The 14,784-nt window shown below is 44.6% G+C and overlaps 1 protein-coding gene across 1 annotated transcript in view; it reads right to left on the bottom strand.

Moving 5' to 3' along the window:
- Positions 1 to 5,500: 5,500 nt before the first annotated feature.
- Positions 5,501 to 14,784, bottom strand: part of PLB1 (phospholipase B1) — a 117,479-nt gene continuing 108,195 nt past the window's right edge. Inside the window, exons 54-57 of the mRNA XM_043511486.1 lie at positions 14,141 to 14,245; positions 12,790 to 12,885; positions 7,243 to 7,317; positions 5,501 to 6,724 (exon numbers count right to left, since the gene is read on the bottom strand). Of these exons, the coding sequence (XP_043367421.1) occupies positions 6,503 to 6,724; positions 7,243 to 7,317; positions 12,790 to 12,885; positions 14,141 to 14,245 (498 nt within the window). The 3' untranslated portion in view covers positions 5,501 to 6,502. The remainder of the gene's footprint in view (positions 6,725 to 7,242; positions 7,318 to 12,789; positions 12,886 to 14,140; positions 14,246 to 14,784) is intronic.

Raw genomic sequence — 14,784 nt, 5'->3', positions numbered from 1 at the left:
AGCTTCCTGCTTCCTTCTCTACTGCTGATGACTAGGGATGTTCTGTTGTATTTACATTAACCAGCTAAGAGAAAAACATGCTTAAAACTGGTAACTTGCCTGGTTTAGTCACACAAGTTGTGCAGTAGTTACTCAGCAGGAAGTTGGGCTGTGTGCACATGTGGAACCAGGCCTGCTGGGGGGTCTAGTTTCTGCTCTGCCACTGACTCACTCTGTAATCTTGGGCAAGTCACTTCACCTCTCTGCGCTTACATTTCATCACTGGGAAAATGAATGTAACAATACTAACTCAGAGGGGTGTTGGGATGCATAATTACAATCATTAGCATTTGCAAAGTGCTTTGGGATCCTCAGACAACGGCCTTAGAGAAAAGCTGAGTATGTCATTGTTGAGCATAAACAAGCGGCAGCTCCGGGAATGCAAGTTGGCAAAATGTTCTAATTAGCAAACTGCTGTATTTATGTACTTTGCAAGACAGATTATTGGCAGCTACACAGAGAAAGCAGCTTAAGCTGGCGAAGAGGTGAACAGGTTGTTCAATTGGTGCAGCAAGAGCAGCAGAAACCGTTCAGCCCATGCCATAGGGAAAGTGTGAGGAGACACGCACTTGTGGGCATGTCTGAGAGAGAGACAGACAGACAGATAGCCATGGTTCATAGTTAAGGTTAAGATTCTGTCATGCATATTTTATTAAAACTCATGGGCAGGTCACGGGCAATTAGGGTGACCAGACGTCCCGATATTTACTTGTTTGTCCTGCATTCCAACCAATGTACAATCGGGATGGCATTTGTCCCGATATTTGCTTCGGCGGCACTCCGGCTTTTTTTTTTTTGCTTGGAGTGGCAAAAAACCTAGAGCTGGCCCTCATGGGGGAAAGGGGGAGATGAGCCTGTGGCTGCCCCCCCCATGTGTCCCGGTATTTTGTTCTTGTCATCTGGTCACCCTACGGGTAGTAAAGAAAAATTCATGGAAGCCCGTGACCTGTCCATGACTTATACTAAAAATATGTGTGACAGAATGGTGAGCTGCAGGCTCTGTACATCACCCAGGGGGCACTGGCTTGGAGGTGCAGGATTCCCCCACCACCCGCAGTGGCTCCAAGCTCAGGGCTCCGAGCTCTGGGGCGCCCTGGTTGCCCATGACAGCTCCGAGCTCCGTGCTGCCCGCGGAGGCTCTGTGCTCAGGGGTGCTTGCGGAGGCTCCAAGCCCCAGGGCACCTCAGGTGCCTGTGACGGTTCTGAGCTCCAGGCACCCCTGCCTCTGCCCTGGCTGGGAGCTGCCTGCGGGTCAACCCTGCCTCCCTCTGAGGCTGGGAGCTCAGGCCCCTGCAGTTCCCAGCTGCCAGGGGAGGTGGGGGACACTGCAGCTCTTAGGTGCTGGGGGCTCAAGTCACGGAGGTCTCTGGAAGCATGACTTCCATGACAAAATCGTAGCCTATTCATAGCACTCGTGTGAAAGTGAGATGGTTCCTAGGCTATTAAGCCTTTGGCCCAATCATGCTAATCACGTGCCTTCCACCTGGAAGGACATGGCAGCTGCTCTCCTTGGGACAGGAGGAAAAAATCGGTTTAATATATTTGGTAACATTTTGGGTAGGACTAAGGAGACCATGTGCAGGGCCAATCTTGAGCATTCCAGGTCTTCAAGCTACCATAGGACCCTCAAACAAGTGGGGTCTCTTATCACCATGTGGGAGGGAGTCTGGTGGCAGTTTCTCCCTCTCCAGCAGCAGGTTGGGAGGCAAACAGAGTGCTGAACCATGAATTGCTGCAATATTTGCTCTGGCCCACTACACCTCCAAGTACAAAGCCCCAAATAGACACTTGCCTCGGAGATTGGGCATGGCCATGTAATCCATCTAGGTGTGTCCATATCAAATTCAGCGGCTCATTGTGTGAGCATTTCTTCCTCTAGTGGCTGGTTCCAGCAAAGAGAAAGCCAGCTCATTGTTCACACCTAATAGTTACTCTTTTTGCTCAAGTGTTAGGGGCTTATGGTGGGTTTGATCCTTGCTGATGGCTGATTGCCCTCTTGCTCATTCCCGATTTTTCCCTCCCACCCTGTTTTAGGGTCTCCATTGATCCTCTTGGTGGATTCAGGGGGGACTAGGGCTAAAATTCTGCTGATTTAAAATCCCCCTGAAGTTTCAGGTAGATAGTTTTTTTTCCTTTCCTTCTTATCCTGCACTGTGGTGTCTTTTGTCTGTGAGATGCTAAACAGCTGCCATATTCCAGTGCCAAGGTAGCTGCATTTCAGTGATGGATGATCATTTCAGCAGTCCCTATATATAGTTTGTGCATCAGTGTATTAATATTTATAAAGTGCTGTGAGATCCTCAAATAAAAATAAATCCTCAAATAAAAAGCACTAGAGAAAAAGTGTGTCAGATGCCTAGTGAATCAAGATATGCATTACACAGACAAAAGATGGCATGACATCTGGTACCCATGAAAATTAAGCAGTGACGAAGGCTTAGTTGCTGACATTAGTGTGCATCTTCCTTTCACGTGCAGGGCTGACGCATTCCAGCCTCATCTTTTGCAGCCCGTTGAAGCTCCTCTCAGTTCCCTGGATCATCGCAATTCATACTTGTGACAGGAGTAGTTTTAATGTGGGATGGTGCTTGTACCTTTATCACCTTGTCCCAAGAACTCACTATTTCCCTTAGGTAACCTACAAATCACGCTCTGGAAAGGGTTTCATCCAGGCTCGGCTCCTGCTAAAACCCAAAACTCACTTTGGCTTCAGTGAGCATAGGCAGGAACAGACTCAACCCAGGAAAGGCTGAAAACGAGCAACTGTTGAAAATGTGCTATCCTACAAAGGCTTTTAAATCCTGATTACACAGCTGTGAAAATCTACATATATCCATGTCTCAATGATGTGATTCCCAAGCCCCCTATCTCCAAAGGAGTCCTGTTTCACCTCAGGCCTCTGGCCAAACTTTTCCCCAAAAGTTGCACAAAACCCTCTCAGATTTCCCAGTCTACAACCATGTGCTTCTCACATCCCTTTATCCATTTCACGTAGGCCATTTATCAGCCATTAGAAGGTGGTAACTTTTAGTCATTACCTACACGGATCCAGTGATCTGGAAGTGAGAGGGCCACATCTCCTATCAATCCTCGCTGCCCTTATAAATTCTATTTTAATTCTATTTCTATAGCTATTTTAAATCTTCTCCCTTCCTTTGTGTTTTGCCCAACTTAAATGAGCACCTACTGTGGACTCTGGGCCAAATTTATCCCTAATGTTACTCCACTGAACCATCTGATCATATATAGCAAAATGTTGGCTATTATAGCAGAACAGACAGACCTCAGAGCCTAGAATTCCTAAGTTCCATTCCCACCTCTGCCATTGACTACCCATAACTATTTTATAAATATTAATTAGGCCTCACAACTTTCCTTTATAAATAGTATTATCTCCATTTTGGAGATGGGACTACTCCTCAAGGCTAGCCAGCATCCTAGAAGTCAACAGCATTCAACAACCCTATACAAAAGTTCAGGACAGGAAATGACAAATACTATATCCAATTGAACTGCACAGGCAATTTAAGTTAGCAGAAAATAATAATTACTCACACTGGAATTTGATATAGACAGCAAGGTTCGTGCCCCTAAAAAGTGTCCTGGGATCTTTACTACACACAAGCAGTCAGGACCGGGACGTTAAGGGCTCTCCAAAGGGTATGGATCTGTAAAATTTGTCCTTCATAAGATTACAATTCAAAATGCACTGTAAATGAGGAAATACATTTCAGTGGCTTGATGAGTCAGAATTAACCTAAAATTTTATTCATTTCTGGTGGGTCCGTTTAGAAACTCAGACATCCGTCCAAAGTCTCTCATCCTACTTTGCTTCACTAGGCCAATCTGTCTACTTAGCTGATCCAATGAGGTAAAATGCTAAAGGGTAATCTAAACACATGGACCATTATTAAAGGAAAAATGAAGGCGATGTGGTAAATGGAGAAATGTCACAAGCTGAGAAGCAGAGATTACACCCTAAGTAACTGTGGGTAAACTACGGCCCACGGGCCAGCATTTTAAGCCAGCCCACGAGCTCTCGCTAGGGAATAGGGTCGGGAGACACACCATGCAGCTCAGCCTCTCTTCGGTGCTCCGGCCGCCTTGGCCCTGCTCTGGCTGGGGTCGGACCACATGGCTCAGCTCTGCTCCAGCGCTCTGGCCAGAGTGCTGGGTCAGGGGCCAGACCACACGGTTCGGCCCCACTCCGGCAAGGCTGCTGGGTTGGGGGCCACGCCATGCGACACGGCCTAGCTCTGGTGCTCCAGCAGGGGTGCAGGGTCAGGGTCGCACCACACGGTTCCTGGAAGCCGCGGCATGGCCCTGCTCTGGCTCCTACGTGCTCCAATGGCCTCCTCCAGTGCTCCAGTGGGAGCTGCAGGGATGGTGCCTGCAGAAGGGGCAGCGTGCAGAGCCGTCTGGACGCGCCTCCATGTAGGAGCTGGAGAAGGGACATGCCATTGCTTCTGGGAGCCACTTGAGGAAGCGTCACTCAGTGCCTGCACCCCTGAGCCTCTCCCCAACCCCCTACCCCAGCCTTGATCCCCGTCCAGCCCTTTGAACCCCTTGGTCCCAGCCCAGAGCACCCCCCCACACACCAAACTCCTCATCTCCAGCCCCACCCCAGAGCCTGCTCCCCAAACAGAGCCCTCACCCCCTCCTGCATCCCAACCCCAATTTTGTGAGCATTCATGACCCACCATACAATTTGTATTCCCCAATGTGGCCCTTGGGCCAAAAGGTTTGCCCACCCCTGCCCTAAGTGCAATCAGACTAAGAGCCTGAACGATTTGAACAATTTGTCATTCATTGCAGCTGACTGTTACCTCTGCTTAACAAGCACAGAGAGAATGCTCTGCGTTCATATTTGTAATGAAACAGTTTTGCACACGAAACAGCTACAAACTGCATGACCTTTGGGGTTTTTTAACTGACAGTAGAGCTCTTCATTTACTTCAGTCCACATGGGAAATCTGCAAGAAGGTATTTCCACCAAAGAGAAACTAAGGGCCCCATTTTGGGCCCTGATCTAGCCCTGATAATGGACTAGACAGACTATTGATGACCAAGCAAGAGGGTAGGGGTGATGTTGCATGGAACTGGTTGATCACTTACAATGTTTCTGTGTTTCGTGCAAGTGAGGCACAACTACTTCTATTCTATATCTCAAATGCATTGATGCTTCCTGCTGCGAAGCTGCATAAACGGTTGTTAAAGAAGATGAAATTCCTAGCAAGGAGACTCACAAACACACAAATCTTATTCACAATAATGAGCTTTGAGAGCAGACTAAAAGAAGGGGTTAGTGGAGCTGTGATTCTGGAAACCTGATTATCTCAGTCCTATCCCAGTCCTATCTCCATCCCTGCAAAGATCACACAGGGATGAGATGGGAAAATCAGGGCATCTGTGTGTGTCTGGAAAAGTATCTTTTGGGTGAATGATGAACAGATTGAGCGTCCAAGGCTGCACAGCTTTTGCACTGGGAACTATTCCAGTTACACCTCACCCCCAGTATTCATGATTCCTAGCATGGGAACAATACATCCCTTGCAAAAACACAGCAAATTAAAGTGCTCTTTGGCTTCCGTAAAATTAGAATTTCTTAATTAAAATGAACAACAGGAAATTACAGGGATGTCAGAAAACAAGGTCCCAGATAGTCTGTCTCAGTCATCTCCCTTATGTCAGAAAAATACAAGCCAGTGAAACAGGTGATATTTGTAATGTCCACCGAAGATCTCCTCCATGTTCCTGATCTGAATCTCTGGACAACGTCAATAAAGAACAGACTGCAAAGATTCTGGGCTGGGGTTTGCGCATGTTGAAACAGGTCCTTTGAGAAAGGTTTAGTCAGTTCTATTTGGACCTTTAGCCAGGTTAAAACTATTGAATTAAGCTTCCTTTTTCTTAACACCGAGTCTTATTGTATTAACACAGGTGTCTCACTTGACTCCAACAAAAGATGGTGCTGCTTTTCTTTTTGAATGTATTACCCTATTGGGGGGAATGGTTAACAGTCCATAACAATGATGCCCAACCATTATATTCAACCCAGTGTCCCTCACAAAACAGGTGGGGGCATGAACTTCATAAGGCTACAGCATACACGAATAGTTTTCTCACTCTATGCAGGGAACTGGCATCCCGAGCAATTTCAATCATACAGAGAATTAGTGCATCTCGAAGGAGGAAGACTTCATGCATTAAGAAATGTTTGTTTCCTTCCTAGGCATGGCCAATGTGCAGTAGACACTGCCAGGTAAAGCAAACCTTGTACTGTCTTCTGTCATCATGGTGACTGGGTGGAGAATCATTGGCCAATACCTGTACCTCCATTTTTAAATGGGCAAGTGTGATTAGCTTAAAAAAAAGTTAGATATCAAAAGCTGCTGTTCCCCCTGTTCTCCCCATCACCTCAGTCCCAGTGGAAGCAGATGTAAATTCTCCTTATGCATCTGGTTTACAGATTTGTTAAATTCACTTCTGTTGCTTTGTCTCTCTCATGCTGGTGTTTCTTGAGTCTTCTTGACATCAAAACCCCAATGAGTACAGAACCCGCCAGGACTCCACCTACTGCTGCCAAAATCACAGCCCAGTAAGGTACCGATGGGTCACCTGCCCCCACTACTGGAGCTGTATTTTGCAATCCACTGTTTCTGGATGTGAAAAGAAATGGATTCTCCTATAAAAGAAGGAGAGAGGATTTTATTGGCCACAAAACACTTCTGAGCAGCATTCAGTCTATATGTTACCCATTCCCTATTGAGACGGGACAGTCCTTATTTCTTTAGCAATAAAAATTGACCATTTCTCCATTCTGTCTGTTGTGAAAGCTCCCCTCCCTGAACAGATTTATATTCCCCCTGCCCCCACGTGTTCCTTTTTATACATTTCAGATCACTGCAGCTTTGGCATTGCTTCTGAACCCATTTATTGGAGATAACCAAATGCAAAAAATAAAACTGGTTGAAATGAGAGGTTCTCATTGGGGCAATGATGCATTTTTTCACTAAATCCCAATGAGCAGACCTTCCTGAAAACCTGTTTTTGTCACAAAACCAGAGATGTTTTTGTGCTATTTAACCCCCCCACACACACACAAATGCAATCTTTAATATGTTTGAATTATATTGCTGGCAAGAAGGAAAGGGAAAACAAAAGGGGCCCCATGGTTGAGACTATAGTGTGGTGTTTACTTACTGAGGTTGGACACTTGAGTTTGAATCTGCCATGGGCGAAGTTATTGTAGCTCTGCTTTTGACCAACTGGCTCCAGCTGAGGGAGAGAAGAGGGACAGCAAACCTAAAAGTGATGTTTTCCTCCAAAACTCTTCTGATTTTGGTGGGTTATATTGTTCTATCAAATCACACACTCCTTTGCACCCGCAAGGGGTTCCAGAATATGATGGGTCACAGGACAATTTTTCTGCCATTTTTCAAGTCCAAGACCAAAAGAATTAACTGCTGTCCTATCTGTGGCAGATGTTAGTTACCTCATTTAATGCACTACTGGAAGGTGCTCAGATACCAAGGGGATAGTAGTGGTTTAGAATAGAATAGATCAATCTCTGCAGCCCTTACTCAGACAAGGAATTCACTGGGAATTTTGTTTACGTAATGACTGCAGGCTTTGGTCCATAAAGAGAGGCAGAACTTTCTCTTGCCGCAGTTTTTGGAGAGAATAAAAACCAGTGCAGGGTGAATGTGCACTCCCTTAAACCACCTAGTATTGCATCTATCAACCTCAAGTGATGAAAGAGGCGGGAGGGAAGAAAGTGCCAATTGCATGCTAGAGAGGCATAATATCATTATAGCCCCAGAGAGGAGACCAGGAAAGGCACTCCAGTAATAAGATTCAGATATGTTAATACTGGGAGTGCTTCCTGGCTCTATGGTATTGTGAAAAAGTAAAAGTAGAAACTGAAGGCAATATGAGAGAGGTGAGCCAAGGAACATGTGAGGTGCAGGAGATAGTGCCTTATGTGTTAACCACAACAGCGGAGGAGAAAGCTACATGGACAAAAACCCTGCAGAGATGATGTGAAGCGAACCAATGAATTCAAAGATTTGCTGACTGTCATGGAATTCTGCTGCTGGGTAAAGGCCAGCATCACACAGGAGTCTAAACCCTCTGGCTTGCCTACTGGTGCATGCTTTGGAGTGAGCATAGGTTATTTTTGCTGTGCCTTAGGGGAGGGCAGCAAGCATCCCAAGGGGAGTTCCCTGTAACCTACATGATGGGTGTTCTGTCTGTGGTCCCCTGGCTATCTGTAAACCTGGTACTTCCTGTGCCAGGGTGGGAAGGAATCTGGCATGGAGTCAAGAACAAGGGCTGATCACATGTGGAGATTTGCAGCAAGCAGATCCATATCACACTTGTTACTCAGTGTGAAATTGGAGCTCCAGCCTGCTAACTTGGTGCCTGATAGCACCCCCAAGGCCCAGCCTATGTTACAGGTGTGCTCTGGGTGGAAGAGACACAATTTTCATTGAGTTCCTCAGCATGCAGAGAGAGTGCACATGCTGAACTAACCCTGTGGATAGTAGCCTGCTCCCTGCCATGCCACTGGCCATCTCAGTGTGCTTGTGGAGGTGAGGTGAGCTAGGTTGTAGACCTGATGGATCAATGATTGGCAATGACATACTAACTTCTACATTAGTGAGACACAGTCAAATCAGTACCATTAGGAGTGAAAAGTTAGCTATTGTCTCACCCCTTATGTATAGTTGTCATAAATATAAAGGGAAGGCTAACCACCTTTAAATCCCTCCTGGCCAGAGGAAAAAACCCTTTCACCTGTAAAGGGTTAAGAAGCTAAAGATAACCTTGCTGGCACCTGACCAAAATGACCAATGAGGAGACAAGATACTTTCAAAGCTGCGGGGGGTGGGGGGGCGAACAAAGGGTTCTCTCTGTCTGTGTGTTGCTTTTGCTGGGACCAGAGCAGGAATGCAGGTCAGAACTCCTGCAAAGGGTTAATAAGCAATCTAGTTAGATATGCGTTAGATTCGGTTTTGTTTAAATGGCTGATAAAATAAATTGTGCTGAATGGAATGTATATTCCGGTTTTTGTGTCTTTTTGTAACTTAAGGTTTTGCCTAGAGGGATTCTCTATGTTTTGAATCTGATCACCCTGTGAGGTATTTATCATCCTGATTTTACAGAGGTGATTCTTTTACTTTTTCTTCAATTAAAATTCTTCTTTTAAGAACCTGATTGTTTTTTCATTGGTCTTAAGATACAAGGGTTTGGGTCTGTGTTCATCTATGCAAATTGGTGAGGATTTTTATCAAGCCTTCCCCAGGAAAGGGAGTGTAGGGTTTGGGAGGATTTTGAGGGGAAAAGACGTTTCCAAGCGGGCTCTTTCCCTGTTATATATTTGTTAGATGCTTGGTGGTGGCAGCAATAAAGTCCAGGGACAAAAGGTAAAATAGTTTATACTTTGGGGAAGTTTTAACCTAAGCTGGTAAAAATAAGCTTAGGGGGTTTTTCATGCAGGTCCTCACATCTGTACCCTAGAGTTCAGAGTGGGGAAGGAATCTTGACAGTAGTATGTTAACTTTGTTATGTTTTGCAAATAGAAAAAAAGGACAGATAATAAAGTGGTAGATTGAATACTCCTGACATTTTCCCACTTGTTTTGGCCCTTCTTTAGCTGGAGAGAGACACCAATGTCAGGAAGCAGAATGATTTCCCTGTGGGACTTGATCTAGTGCACTGCCACAGCCAGCAATTTCAGCCACTTGGAGAAAAAACTATGTTGTGTCTTCCAAAAACCATTCCAAGGGCATCATAATATTTGATAATAAGGCCAGTCTTCTTGTACACTGTAGGATGGCAGCTACATTTGGGACCAATTGCTTGCTTTATTATGTACTGCCTGAACCTGTTTGTGCAAGATTTGTCACATGGTGATAAAATCAATTAGAACACACTAGCTATGATGCAATATTATCTAGTAAACTAAAACCATCAAAGTTTTACTCTTTCCAGCTCTGTGTACTATTAAGTTATTGAGTGATGTAGATTAAAGCACAGCTGGCATGCAATTTAAGAAAAGGAGTTAATGTGTAAGGTGTAATAGATTATGATGAGATCTGTCTGCTTCTTATATAGCCTTCATCCCCTATAGGACTTTTCCATAAGGGTTACCCTTGTCCCACTTCCTTCTATCAGCTGTCAGCCAGCCCTTCTAAGATGTTACTCTCTATGAGTAACAGGCAGGTGCAGGAGAGAGGCAACAGCTGCTTATTGTTGTTTCAACATCAATACCATGTTTTCCATTTCTAAAGTAGTTCCAAAGTTCGCTTTCCTTATGGAAACACTGAAGAGAGCATAGTCTGTTTGTGTTCTCATAAACTAGTACTCAACTATTTTTAAACCCAACCCAGACCTACATTTTCCCCCTCACCCCAAGTCTTCAGTTGATTGGTTTAGTTTAGTTTTTCATTATCCCATAATCCTCTGGGGCTGGAGACTATAGGGGTTGAGTTTTATTTACGCAGGCCAATTATATAACGAATATGTTCACAGTAACTAAGAGCCTGATTTATAAACCAAAATGCAGGCACCTACTATTCACATAGGATTTGTGCTGTCCATATGATGAATAGTACCAGCTCCCAGCTGATGTAAACAAGTATAGCTCATTGACTTCACTGAAGGCCATATAAGTACATATGGATAGTACATACGGTTCAAAAGTGGCTTTAATCACAGATTTGTAAAACAAAGTTCTAAATGAAAGGCTACATTCTGCCTTCACTGACACACCCAAAGTATCTGTGTATCCACTGATGACTATCAGTGTCCCCAAAGCTATTGCCATTAACTAGTTTCCTTTTGTTGGCAATGGACAAGCCAAGGTTGAATTGAACTAACCTGTCAGCTCTAGGACTGACCTCTCCATAACAGAAGTGAGATACTTTATTTAATCAGGAGAGAGAATAAAAAGAAAAATATGCAACCCCCTCCAAAATGGTTACAAATATCCCAAAGCTGTATAAAGTCTTATAGTCTGGGGATGGGCACTGGGAAATGGTCCTAGGACTATGGCTCCTACATCTCCCTGCAAAAGAGGAGCAGTCCCCTGTACATTTCCCCTGCAACCACAGGGACTGGGACCGTGTTTAGCCCTTGCACAGAGCAGGAGAGACAGAACACAAGGGATGGGGAGGGTTTCTTGTGCCTGCCCCATCCCTGCATACTCACACGTGGGGCTAGAGATAATCTGGCCATTTATGTGTATTGAGGAGAACTCCTCTCATTTGGCCAGCAGCGTGCTGAGCTCTTTCAAAGAACAAGATAGGGCTGCTGAGCAAAGCAGAATAGAAAAACAATACACTCTTACAAGAATCACATACAGCCTCTCCGTACACAGACATGCACTGGAGTGCAGGGACGAGGGGTTACAAGAATAACCACTAATGTTAAACAACAAAGGGCTAGATCCTCAGCTGGCATAAATCAAGAAAGCTCTGTTGATATTAGGGAAACTGATTCACAGTAGCTGAGGATCTAGCCCCCAGATCAGTTTTTTTTAAAAGGAATAAGAGCTCATTGTCCCCTGCGGAAGGGTTTGTTCTAATTTGTGTAGGAGATGAGCAGCAGCCTTGACAGAATGGAGAAACCCTGGTAGTGTGGAGTAATGGGCAATCATGTCTGGGTAATGAATAAGGGGCAGTGGGAACTTATGAATGCCCCTAAAGAGGGGTTTTCCATGTTGCAGCAAACATCCAGAATCAATTTATTACTTTACTAATGCTAGAGGATCCTGCACAGTTACTTAATATGTTACCCAAGTCTAACTTCATTTTAGAATGGCCTAGATTCATCCCTGATTTATCCCAGCTTCTGCTGGCATAAACAAGGGTGCAGGACCCCTGCAGGTACAAAGTCTTCTCGGGGGGATGTGGTGGTGGTGAAACAAAATGTCCGCAACTTTCTTCACTGCCCAGGGCCCCTGGGGAACAGCCCTGTCCCAAACTTTCTGGGCAACGGGGAATGCGCTGGCTCATTCAGCACATTCCTTCTGCAGCGTCTGCTGACGGGTTCTCCCACAGAATTCTAAACCTGCCATCCCCCCAGCAAAACTAGTCTGATGGAAGGTAGAAGAATAAATATCTCCTGCGCATCCCCTAGGGGTGAATGCTCCTGCAGTGCAGGGAAGTGAAATCTGAACTTCCAAAGTAGTAGCTGTTGTGACTAGCAGGATAGCAGCAGTATCTAGGATGCTGGGGCATAAGCTCTGCAATGTGAGGTGGAACAGGTTCATATTATTACAGAAAGCAGGACTCCGGTTGCTGGGGAGCTAAAGAGGTTTTGTAGAGATTCATTAGGAAATTCCATTCTCTGAAAGAAGGGAATACCCATTAAAGAGAAACAGAATCTTAGCAGATATACAGAACCAAATGTTTACTTATGTTGCTTTAATGAACCTTGGTTGCCCAATTGGGAAGACGTTTTCCTGCAGGGCATATTGACAGGACTATAAGGATTTCTCATTTTCCTCTGGAATAAAGAAGAAGGATCATCTGCTAGGATGAGGTTGCTTTATCTCAGGCAATTGCCAAGGATTGCAGACCAGGAAAGGCAGAAGAGAGTCCTGGTCATTAACAAAGTTAAACACTTATTGATCTATCCAATTATACCTCATTTACCCTTGTAGTATCTGAGCATTTTCTCACATGCACCTTCTGGGCTCCTCTGTAAAATATATATATATGGATCTGTTCTACGACCTCTTACCATATTATTCCAGAGCGCTATGGCCATCTCAGCATGGCCTCTCTCAGTGAAATGAAAGCAATCCATGGAAAAGAAACTCAGGTCTGGCTTCTCATTCTGAAATTAAAAAAAAATGTAATAATTCACCCCAGCGTCAAAGGATCCTTTCCACCTGGTAAACAAGACTGCTATTTCAGCCTCATTGGGCTCCTTTCTTCCTGCAGTTGGGGGCAAACACACATCTTGATTCCACCTTCAGGGGCCCACAGTCCACATTATTAGTCCATATAAAGCAGCACCTACAATGTCAACCAACCAAGAGGCAGTACTTGTTTGCATAACATCCATAGATTTTTAAAGCCAGAAGGGCTCATCATGATAACTGACCCGAGTGGTTCCTCAGACTTTGAGACCCAGCATATCACACCTAAAAGCCAAAAATATTTGGCAAACCAATTTAGTCATTCTAATCAGTGTGGAGATAATGCATTCTTATTCTGATGCTATAAACCAATCTAAGTAGCATCTCATCGCAGCCCATGGATTGCATCTCAGGAACCAAAGATCTAGTTTGATCTCCTGCATAACACAGCCTATGGAATTTCATCCAGTAATTTCTTCATAAAACCCAAGAACTTGTGGTTGAACTATCTAACTATCGAGAATATCATAGGGGCACCAATCACTGCAGTATCGACCCAAATGCTGAATCTCATTCAAGTTCTAAAGATTGTGATTATTTATTGTTGTTTCTTGAATTCTTGAAGCTCGGCTTCAGTTTCTTAAACCTTTCAGGCAAATTTGGGCTGCTTTTTAAGTGAACACCCAAGACTGTGGATCGCTACAGTGGAAACACAAAGGTTTTGTAGGGGCAAGCTTGCCGTACTACTGCCAACATGGTATCTAGTCTTTGGTCTCCAGATGTCAATATCACACCTCTCAGTAGAACCTAAGATCACTTCTTAAAATATGCTGGAGTTCTTTGGGGATAAGGCGAAAGGGTAGATATTATGCAAAACTGGTTGGTTTGGGCCGAGTTTCACATTGAGTTTTTGCGGTCCTAACTACCACTGCATGCAAGATACAAGGTTAAAGAATGGGAAGAGAGCTGGTCTATGGCTTTTTAGAGAGGCTTCAATCAGTGCATTCCTAGCTCACATATTTCCTGAAGTCACTTGATGTCTCCAGCAGATTCACAAGCAATACACTGTTTCCTACTTTCATCTTTTCATTATTTTTTTTGTAGTGCCCATACTATGCTAGAGTCTGTGCAAACATAAAAGATGACACGGTCCCTGCCCCACAGATATTACAGTCCAAAATAAATCTTGATGTTGGCCTCAGAAATGGTAGGTAATAAAACAGGACTCACGCTGTCTAGGGGGATGATGGTATTTCGGAAAAATGGCTCCACCACAACAGTAAAATCCTCCCGCTGTGCATAGCGACCGCTGTTAGCCATCAGCATGCTTTTGATCTGGGTGGGATTGCAAGATGCAAAACAAAAAGGTCATTTACAAGATTTATCTTCCCCCATCAAACAAGGGTTATAAAATATGAGCCTTTCACCTCTCTAGATCATTAGTATAAATCCAGCCTAGATAGCAAAGAAAACTATTGAACATGTGGAGAGACTTTCATAGAAGGAGAATGTGAACAGATTAAATGTGCAAAGATAAATGATTCTAAAGTGGATAAAAAGAAATGTCATATCTATTAATAAACAGAATGCATAAATTAACTTGTGCAACTTAGTGCTATATGACATCAGTCCAGTCCTCTCTGCGTTGGGGCCAAAAGGCCGGAGCCCATCTTGCCTCTCCCCCGTCCACCCGGACTCCCACCCCACGCTCTGCAAAAGTTGGAGATTGGTCCTGCTTTGAGCAGGGGGTTGGACTAGGTGACCTCCTGAGGTCCCTTCCAACCCTGATATTCTAGGATTCTAAAAAAGGGTTAGGGCCAACATTTTCAAAAGTGACTAGCAAGTCTGAGTGCCTCAACTGACACATCTTAAAG

Source organism: Dermochelys coriacea, chromosome 3, assembly GCF_009764565.3.
Source record: "Dermochelys coriacea isolate rDerCor1 chromosome 3, rDerCor1.pri.v4, whole genome shotgun sequence".
In the NCBI taxonomy this organism is placed as follows: Eukaryota; Metazoa; Chordata; order Testudines; family Dermochelyidae; genus Dermochelys; species Dermochelys coriacea.
This window is presented reverse-complemented; position numbering and strand designations above follow the sequence as displayed.